The sequence below is a fragment of the Paramacrobiotus metropolitanus genome, unplaced genomic scaffold, assembly GCF_019649055.1.
Source record: "Paramacrobiotus metropolitanus isolate TYO unplaced genomic scaffold, Prichtersi_v1.0 Parri_scaffold0000228, whole genome shotgun sequence".
NCBI lineage: Eukaryota > Metazoa > Tardigrada > Eutardigrada > Parachela > Macrobiotidae > Paramacrobiotus > Paramacrobiotus metropolitanus.
The window spans coordinates 1-10,342 of NW_026570448.1; the positions used below are offsets into that span (position 1 = coordinate 1).

Below are 10,342 nucleotides of genomic sequence, written 5' to 3' on the forward strand. Positions count from 1 at the left end.
TTGACTTTGGCGACTCGTACCTTCCATGTGTTGAAATGCTCCGACTTCTGTTGGTCGGTCAAGTTAGCCAAGGTCGGTTGTTCGGTTGACAATTGCTGAATGACGATTGTTGGAGGTCGGAATCGTCTTGTTCCGGTTTACCTCCTCCGAATTCCACAAAGCCTTAAGTTGGTCGAGTTCCTCCTGTTGTTCGGAGTCGACCGGCTTGGGCTGTTCAGTTTGTTTCGGTTGCTCGTCTATAAATTCTGTGTGAACTATAGACCGCAATGCTGTAGTTAGCCGGACATCGAAGGTCGGTTCTTCGTCCTCCGATGACGAATCATCCGAGTCGTTTATGCTCGGTTTATCCGTCTTACAGTGTCGGACTGCCAGATCGAATTCTTCGTCGTCATCTTCTTCGGATTCTTCCGAAGGTCGGTTATCGGAGTCCGTGTCCGCCGAATCGCTCGTACTTTGTATGTCCGAGTCGTCCGACTGATAATCTTCGAATTCGACTTCCGATCCGTTTTCGGGGTCGACTTCTGACATGTTTTCGAATCCGACCTTTGTGGTCGGTTCGAGTTGGTCGACTTTATCCGTCGGTTGGGTAGGTCGACTTGCTCCGTCCTGATTCTCAAGGTCGGTTGGCTGTGAGCCTATGTTGCTCAGCCATCGGATGCTCGTCTGTTGGGGCTTCCGAAAGCGATCTACCTTCCGTTCCTGTTGCGGAGGCGACGGTGACGACGGTCTGTCGTCCGACCAAGTTAGGTCGTGATGAGCTTTTATTGCTCGTACTACCTCGTCAATATTGTCTTGACAGATAGCACACCGATAGGGTTGATCGGTTTCCTCCGGGACTACGTTTCCTTGAGGCTTCGCCGGGCTACTCGCAAACTTCACATTGGTTGGAGTGTGCGCCATCAGTGGTGGTAACGGTCTAGGAACTTGCCGCGTTATGGCGGTGTCCTCGCCGTACCGTTGCCAAAATGCAGTCGTTGACGATTCTCCGTGCAACCTTACTCGCTGCATGTAGGCGAAAAGTTGGGAGCCTAGTTCCTGGCACGGCATTTCTAGCGGGGGTGGTATGGGAAGTCCGTATTCCATATACTGTCGATGGATCGGAATTCGTTCATCTTCCCATTCCCATGCTTCGTCCTCTATGTCGTTCGTGAGGGCGATTACCGGTTCACACGTTTGTTGTGCGTCCAGTATCTGGTCAGGGGTTACCGCTCCGTTCTGTTGCAGAGTGGTCACTATCTCCGACGTCCGTTGGTCGAGGAAGTGTCGAACTCCCGAGAACCAAGTTCGGTACTTTTGTCGTACTTCCTCTCGGTTCATGGCATCCGCGTCAGCGGATGCCTCTGGTATCGGGATAGACTTCAGTACAGTCCTGGCCGGTCGTAATGTACCGTCGCGTATCCGTCTCTGATAGTGCTCTATCACGTTATGGAGTGCTAGTTCCTCCAGCAGAGTGCGGTTCGTATCCCGGCAATCGCGGCAGATGTTACGTGTGGAGTTCGCCGGGTGATCAAGCCGACTAATCCGAACTTCGTTTCCTACCGTGTCCGATGCCTCTGGTATCGGGATAGACTACTACCTTCGTTCCTTCTGGTTGTTCCGGAATAGGAATCGGCGTCAGAATGAAGGTGAATTTCGAATGCAGGTAGTCGCATTCGAGTAGCACTGGGATGTCCGCTTCGGTCGGCTGGACGTGAAAAGTGTGATGGCTGGTAAAGCCCTGCATTGTTACAGGTGCCGTACAGCAATGAGACACTACGAAGGCGACTTGTCCGCCTACACCGAGTATTTTGGTGTAGTGTCCGAGAGGTTGGATCGTTAAGCCGTTCCTCTCGCAAAACCGTTGTTCGATGAGCGAGGTTTCCGCTCCGGTATCCAACATCGCCAGTGTGGGCGTGGATCCGACTTGGATTTCGTGTGTCCAAGCTCGAACTGTCTTCGGTTTCTTGTGTGTTCCCTTCTCAAAGGTAACTTCCCGCACCGTTGGTTTGATGGGGATTAACGACACCGGTCCGTGGTCGGCTGACTGTTGAGTTGAACCTTGTGTAGATTCGACTCCGACTTCAACCACTTCTTGTACCTCAGGTCGGTTAGCTACTCCGTCCTCCGGTATTTCGGCGGTTCCGAACCGTTGTGCCTGTGACAATATCCGTTCCTCCATTGAGACTTCTGTTGGCCTCAATGTCGACCACATGTAGTCGAGGTTGAGGAATGTTCGAGAACCAGCTACCGTTCTGGTCGGCTGCTCTCTTTGCTGAAAGAGGTCCGCTTCTCCCGGCCGAGTAAACGGGTACCTGTGCTTCCAATGGGACTGTTTCCCATTGCTCGAATCCTTCCGGTTCTTCGGTAAGGTCGATTGCTGCCATTGTTGCAGCGTATCTATCCGTTGCGCGTCCGGATGATACATTGGGGAAGTTTCTGTTGCCCCGGTGCGTGGATCGGCGTCCCGGTCCTCCACGTCTTGGGCCTCGTCTGGGCTGCTCGGTTGAGTTTGTCCTCACCGGCAATCCGGTCCAACTTCCGTGGCCGGGCCGTACTACGTCACTTTGTGTGACGGACGGCGCAGTCGCATTGGTTGCGCTGCTTGGGTCGGGCAATTCCTGCGTTCCGACCTCCGACGTTCCAGCGCCAAGTTGATGCGCTGGGTCGGTTGCCTCGAGTGCCTGTTGCATCCCGGGCCAAGCTTCGACGGTGCCATTGTTGGCGTACACGCCGAGCTGAGCGGCTAACTTCCGAGCCGTTTCCGCCTCCTTTGTGGAGGTCGATATCGCTTTTGCGAAATCCTCCTCGGAACTGTTTTCGTTCAGTCCGAGTAGTTGGAGGATGGTTGCTACCTGTTGATAGCCTTCCTCGATCGTCGTAGGAAAGTTCAATTCGTTCCGGTAATTTAGCGATTGGTTAGTCGCATTATCCTTGTCCGGTGGTTCGGTCGGATGTTGGAGGTCGAATGAGTCACCGGAGCTCATCGACCTTGGGCGTTTCCCGGGGAGTTACTCCGAGCTGGCCCGTTGTTGGGCGACGCCAAGCCGAAAGGCTGATGTGGCGGTAACTGTTGCCGCCGTTCCGGAGATCCTTGTTGACCTCCACCGCTATTCCTGCGGTTGCCACCCGACCCATTTCCTGGGCCGGTCTGCCGGTTTCCGTTACCGGCGCCGCCCGAGCCTCCACCTTGTTGGCGTTGGCGCGGGGGCGGCACGACCAGTGCATAGTTCGGGTTGGCCGATCCCAACGGTCCTCCCGTCTGGTATCGCGTATGCCAATCCTCGAACCAACGGCGATTCGGGTTGTCCTGTACCCGAGTGCCGATGAACGCACATCGTGCTTGGTCGTGATTGCTGAACTTGCAGAAGTTGCAAGTAAAGCTGTCCGCTAACGACCATTGGAGGAACAGTTGTTCCATCCGATCCACGTAGGTCGTGTATTGCCGAGCACTTTGTTGTGCCTGGGGAGGTCGGTTCCCTTGTTGGTTGCCGCCTCCGCCGCGGTTAGGAAAGTTGCCGCGACCGCGTTTCCCGCCGCCACGTCCTTTTCCGCGACCAAAACCTCCGCCGCCATATCCCTGTGTGGGAGGTGGGCCGTATGCGGAGTATCCCTGGTTCGGGTTCTGTCCGTAACCAAAACCTGTGTTGTTTTGGTTACCGCCCGAGCCATAACCTGGGCCTCCGTAGTTGTTAACGGGGTTTCCAATTCCAGGTGCCGGGGGATTCAGGTTTGCTGCCGCCGCGCTCGCCCAAGTCTGTTGCTGGACTGGTGCTTGTTGCACCGGTGGCGTCGGCGCCGGACTCCGTTGTCCGTACTGTGCCGTTGGAGTTTGGTATCCCGGCATCATATGCGGCTGATATCCAGTCTGTTGTGGTATCGCCGGAGGTGGAGTCGGGACAGGTGCAGGTGTTGCTGCCCGGACTCTGGCGTAGTCGCCATCGCGTTGTCTGCGCACCTCGTACATTTCCTTGCCATTGACGAAGCTCCGTAAGTAGTCGCGGAACTCGATTGGTGTCGCTGGCATCCTGATTTCCAGGGCTTCCCGTAGTTTGGGTTCGTGGATATTCTCCTTGAGATGGTACATTATTATTTGATCGGTAATCGTGGGGACTTGGGACTTCATGAACATCATTGCGTCGTAGTACTGTTCCGGCGTTTCTTCGCCGAAACGAAATATCCGTTTGTTAATTCGGGATATCATGTTCACTTCTTTGTTCTTGTCCGCAAATCGTTGCTCGAATTTGGTCAGCCATACGTTGACTGGCCATCCACCGAGTGGTTCTCCGGCGGCTTCGAGGGTGTGCCATTCTTCCGCTTGGCCTTCTAGTCGGGCTACCAAGTCGGACATGAAAGTCTGATCGTCTTCATACCATTGTTGGGCTTGACGATACAGGCTTCGGATCTGTTTAAGCCACCCGTGAAGTTTGGTGTGGTCTCCGTCGAACGGCGGTAAGGGTTGCCGACGTCCGTGAGACATTGCTCGTACCAAGGCAATGTGTGCCGGGTCCTGTGCCGGGGGAATCGGGTATGCCACCGGCGCAGCTTGTTGTGCAGCCGGGGCGGGTGGCGGGTTGGCATATGGTACGTGACCTTGTTGGTCTTCGTATGCCCCCTGTTGATAGGCTTCTTCGTCGTAGCTGTCGTATTCGTCCTGTTGCGGATACCGAGCCTGGGCCTGGTCTTCGTGACGAGGCCGTTGTGGCTGTCCTCCATGCTGTTGTGGAGGGGGCGCTCGATTTTGTCTCGGCGCCTGCGGATAGAATCCACTCGGTTGGTTCGTAGAGTCTTCCGTACCGGTTGGGCTGTGTCCCCTGAACCGGCATCCGACCTTGTATTAGTCGGTGTGGGGGCACCCGACCTTGTTGGTCGGAGCTGTCCTCTCCGTTCTGTCCGTCCTGCCGCTGGTCGGTCGTGTTGAATGACCGAGCCCTTGCTCGTTCAAAGTCGAACGGCGGGTTCTGGCGGAGGAAGTTCGGATTGAGTTCGTCCTTGGTGGGCGATATGCTTCTATACCCGGTCTCAGTGACGGGACTGGGAGACGTTCGGCATCTGTTGTCCGATCTCCTCTCGCGTTAGGTACCGGCGCGTACGAGGTGCTGGTATATGCACCGGCAGACGTCGTTGTCGCCACGTTCGACGTTGGCACCCGCGGTGCCGCGGTCGACGTATTGTGTTCCGGTTCCGGAGCAGCCGGAACTGTTGGTGGTTGTGGGATTGTTCCCACGCTTGGGTCGGTCGTTACGACTCCGACGAAGTAGGAGGTGTTGTTCTCCTTCCTCGCCATCTCCTGGGTCGGACTAATTCCCCACAGGATGTCACTGATTGTTCGTGACGGCTGTTGATCCTGTGCCATGGACGTTCGATATGAGGGAGGTTCAACCCGGCTTTGTTCCCGGTATGGGGGAAGTTCGACCTGGCTTTGTTCCAGGTGTTTCTTCTCCTCCCTCAGACACCGTGTTTCCGTGTCCATCTCGTCCATTTGCCGCATCATCTCTGTGAGATTGCGGGCGGCTTGTTCGCCGAAGTCGTATAGTTCGACTTCACGAGCTTCCAGGTAAACGATGCGGCTGTGTTGCGCCTCGTTTACCTTTCGAGCTTCGTTCAGGTTGTACTCCAGTTGAGCTCGGATTTTCTGTTCCTCCTTGAGGACTTGGTTCAGTCCGTGAACCTGGTCGGCTAGCTGAGCGTTTGCTTCCACCAGGTCGACATCGGCTGTCCTTTGGTTAGGAAAGCCCATGTCCCGAGCGTTCGCATCGATGAATCGACGTCCCGTTCTAACAAGGAGAAGTTCCATTTCCGACTCGAGTTCGTCGGTTCGTTGCGTTAGACGGTCGATCTCGTTATCGGCCTTCTTGAGTTCCACCACATACCTATCGACTTCGTTTCGATAGACTTCGGCCTCTTCGTTGGCCTGGTTGAGTTGCTGGTGAAACGCTCCTGCTGCCTGTTCCGACTCGACCAGTGCGGTCTGAACATCGGCCAGGTCTTTTTGTGCTTCTTCGAGCGCTTTGTGCGCCTCGTCAAGCTCCTTTTTGATTTCGAAGACGGCTGCGGTTGAGCGTTCCAACATGCCAGTAAGTATGGCGATTTGGTCGTCTTCGTATCGACACGGTAAATCAGCTCGCTTCAATATGGCGTTGAGCCGGTCGATTTCCCGTTGTTGGGTGGCGATGCCCTTGTTGGCATCGGCCATGTCTCGTTCCCATTTCCTCCGTTCGAGCTTATGGGTGTCCTCCGAGTTTCGGAGGGATCCTTCCGCCGAGTCGACGATTTTGTCCGCCAAAACGATCTGTGTGATCAGTTTGTGGCATCTCGCTCGGAGTAGGTCGAGATCGTTGATCTTTTCGGGCGGTGTTGCCGCGATCCACTTCTTAGCCGTGTATTCGAGTGCACTGGCTTGGTATCCAAGGTTCTCCTTATCGGACTTGGGTGGTGTGGTAAAGAATCCATCCGCACTACTCGGTCTTGATGCGTTTGTTGCATCAAAGACTTCGTTTGTCGGTGACGGAGTACTCCCAAGTTCGCCAGTTCCGAACATTGGTGGTGACACCCTTAGATTCAGGTCGACAGGTCGACTTTGTGTCGCCTTAGTCGACTTCACCGTTTGTTGAGCTTCAATCGCTCGAGTCGACTCGCGTCCGGTTGGCGAAGGTCGGCTCAGCGGTGAAATTACCCGTTTGTTGGGTGCCGGCATGTTAGTCGATGATCCGGCTGGGTGAGGGCCGCTTCGTGGCGGTACCTCGGAATCTTTCGTTCCGGCCGGTAGTTTGGTCGGCTGGACGGCCGCATCCGACTTTGTGTCGGCTGGTTGCCGTTCCAGGCTAGTCGGTTGCTTGTTACCGACTTCCTTTTCTCCGACCTCTGTGGTCGGCATCTGTTGTCCGACCTTTGAGTTTGGCGAAATCCTTCCGACCTGTGTGGTCGGTTGGACGTTGCCGACTTCTGTTGTCGGTTTCTCCGTTCCGTTCGATGTCGGTTGTCCGACCTCTTTCGTTAATGGTAGGTCGACCTTCGGTTGGTCGACTTCCTTTACTGAGGGCTGGTCGACCATTTGTTGGTCGGTTTCCCTAGTCGGTGATTGGTCCCTGACTTCTTTGGTCGGAGATTTTCGCTCGACCTGTGTGGTCGGCGATTTCCGTCCGACTTGGTTAGTCGGTATGTCCATGTTGGACGAGGTCGGCTTCGGCACTTCCGTCCTGTTGGGTGATTGCCGTCCTAGCTCGGTGGCCTTTGTGACCGTTACCGAGTCTTGAGCTCTGTGTGAGCTCGACTCCAGGTCGGCATGAGACAATGTGGTCCCTGCCTGCAGCTGTTCCACATCCCCCCCCGGTCGGGTGGGACGGGGCTGCTACGTCAGCTGGGGCTTCCAGGAATGTTTTATCCCTGGCGTCCTCGAAACTGTCATCCGAAGTCGGATTCGAGTCGGCAAGGAGGATCCGTTCGTTGCGTCTCTCCTTCGCTTCGGCCGACTTAGTCGAGTCGGTTGAGGACGGCTGACTTTTATCCTGACCGGCGTACCGGAGTGAGTACTTTCCGGTCATATTCGCACGCCGAGAATAGTCAGTGTTGAACTTTCTCGCGTACTCATTTTCTCTCTGGTTCGACATTGTGGTCAAATCAGGTCGGCTCTGGTGGAGCCTTAAAAGGTTTTATCGGTTAGAAAGAGGAAGTCGAACAATCTTCTGTGTGAAGATGTTCGGCAAAGTCAGGAACGTCTTTTAGTTCAGGAACTTCCGAGGGTCAGGAACGTCCGGTGAGATGTTGTTGTTGTTGTTGATGTGTCTGTTGGTGACTCAGTACACAGGGTTAATATACAGTACTATGGTACAGTACAGTACGTTATAGTAGTACGGTGTAGTACGTCCTATACTACTGTGCTGACCAGTATGACGTAACAGGTTAAGTGGTCTTGCACTTCTGCCTACGTCACAGAATGCGAGCCGCGTGCAAAATTTACAAAAAACGATGAATCACGCCTATGTTAGGCTATGGGAACTTTCCCCTGCACTCTGATTGGCTGCTTCTTAAGTACTGATAAGCGGTCGTTATGACGTCACAAGGAAGTTCGAGAATTTTCGCGCTATTTCCCGCGAGAAAAACAAATTATTTTTGCTCGGCTAGAAAGTTTATCTAGTCGGATTTTTGAGTTTTTAACCGTTAGAAATTAGTTTTATGAATTAAGAAAATTTTCTGATGGTCGAAGGACCGTTAGAAATCGAAAATAAGAGAATTTCCGACCTGTTGCCGGTTAGCCTTTGTCTAACTGTCTAGACAGGTTCGTTGACCTAGCAGGTCGGTTCTCGACCAAAAGCAAAATTCCGAGTCGGTTTCTCCGTCGAAAATTACTTTTTAACCGTTAAAAAGTTAAATTTTACGGATAGAAATCGTTTTCTACCGTTAGAAAATGAAATGCCGACCTAGTTTCGGCTAAAATCGACCTAGAACCGTTACTTTACCCGTGTCGGTGTCGGTGTCGGTTCCGCTCGATTTCCTCCGTCCGAGGTCGGAAATCCGTCGTTTCCGAGTGAAAATCCGCCGTTAAAGTTGCGGGTCGGTGTTCAAACCGATGGTCCCCGTATTATAGGATTAATCCGTTCGCGCTGCAGACTCTCGTTCGAGTCTGATCCGTCAGTTGGGAGAAGAAAATGTCCGTGCTGTTGGGAATGTGCTCTTCAGTGTGGAAGAGACAGAGAAACTGTGCTCACCAGCTGGGTGAGAATCACTTCAGTGATCCTCGTTTTCCTCAGCTGTAAGACGGCAAGATCAGTCCGATCAAAGTCAGGGCAGAGATTACTTCAGTAATCGATCTGACAGTGACTTTCAGGTTCCTCACGAGTTCTCCGTAAATGAAGCCTTCACCGTCTCCTCAAAGGTTCCGTAGGAAGGAAAACCAGAAAAGATGCTGCTACCATGTAACAGATGAGCACGAGGAGATCACGAGTGATGCTTTATTGACAAATAAAGGGGGAACAATGCTGCGTAATAGCAGGAAAGCAAGAACATAGCAGTGATGGCTAAATAGCAAGTGTGTGCTAGGAAGGTTCTTGAGCGTCTTCAAGGCGTGTAAAGAAGCAACTGGCGGCAACACGTGCTGTGTGCCATCAGCTGTGTGATGATGCGCAGACTGGACTCTATCCAACGCGAGCGTATGAACGCTGAGTCATACTGCGAGAGAGGAACGAGAGAGCAAGTGTGGCTCAGTGTATGCGCTGCGTATATCCGCTTCAGCGGATGAGTGCAGTGCAGCAGCACACGTACGTACAGCGAGAGAGGTGGTAACGGCAAGCAATGGTGCAAGTACGTCCTGTGTGGACCGTACGCACCAGGCGCAGTCGTACGCCTCTGACAATATTAATCGGAGCATAAATGGGAAATTGGTCATTCTTTTAAAAAAAGGCTATTGACGGAAAGCATGGGAAAATCAAAGAGATATTGCTTAATTAAATTACATCTCGATTTACGTAATAACTGCTGCAGCTGTTCTTAAATCAGATTATGTTGTCCAATTAAAAAGGTTAAATGTTTGTAACGTACTTATTTACTTACTTACTTCTTTACTTACCTTCCCAATTAACGTACATATCGAATTATTTTATTCAGTGCCCGGCAGAATCTGGATCGCCCTACAATGGTTTACGACAACACCATGGTTTACGAGCATGTCTTGAATTTCTAGAACAAGTTTTGTTGTTTTTAGTAGCCAGTAAAATTATCTATCAACTGCATCTTAGTCTTTCAGTGGTAGTCGGTGCGACGAGTGGATCACGAGGAACAAGCAAAAAGCCGGGAAAGCTGTCCTGCTCTGCCACCCGGTACAATTATTAACAAACCCGCCTATTTTCCGGAGGGATTTCAGGGATCCCGCTTATTGAATTAAAAAAAAAAACATCAAGTACTCGTCGACCGCACGAAACGAGCATATTCAAATACCCGTGGTTTCGAGATCATGAGACGTTTTCTGGAGACTTGTGGCGGCGAAGGGCTTTGGCAATCTGGCACTACAGGGCATAACAGCGTATCATCGGTCGGTTTCGGTAAAAGTGCGAGTTCTTCAAGCCAAAGCATAACCGAATTCTACATAATTAACGGTAAGCGGAATTTCCGTTCGTGCACTAAGTGCGTGAAAAGTGAAAACGACGGTGAAATCTCGGACTGCTGCTTCACAATGCCGAACACCGGAGGATTTCCCCAATGTAAAGACAGGAAAATCCTAAGGTATACAGATCATCTAAATACTGCCGACATAATGAACAACATGCGCCCCGGGAGTTTTTACTTAAGCTGCGTATGATATACCAAAACCTGATTCTGCACCAATAATCACTGTTTTGCTGGAAAATTTATTAGACGCTTACGGTGTGAA

General features: G+C 52.4%; 1 protein-coding gene across 1 annotated transcript; it reads right to left on the reverse strand.

Moving 5' to 3' along the window:
• Positions 1-2,991: 2,991 nt before the first annotated feature.
• LOC129601304 (uncharacterized) lies at positions 2,992-6,517 on the reverse strand (the record flags this gene model as incomplete). Its single annotated transcript, XM_055500079.1, has 5 exons — positions 5,975-6,517; positions 5,759-5,923; positions 5,360-5,659; positions 4,466-4,729; positions 2,992-3,286 (listed from the first exon to the last, which is right to left on the reverse strand). Coding segments are annotated over exons 1-5 (1,567 nt in total), but the record flags the coding sequence as incomplete, so codon positions are not given.
• Between the last annotated feature and the right edge of the window lie 3,825 nt (positions 6,518-10,342).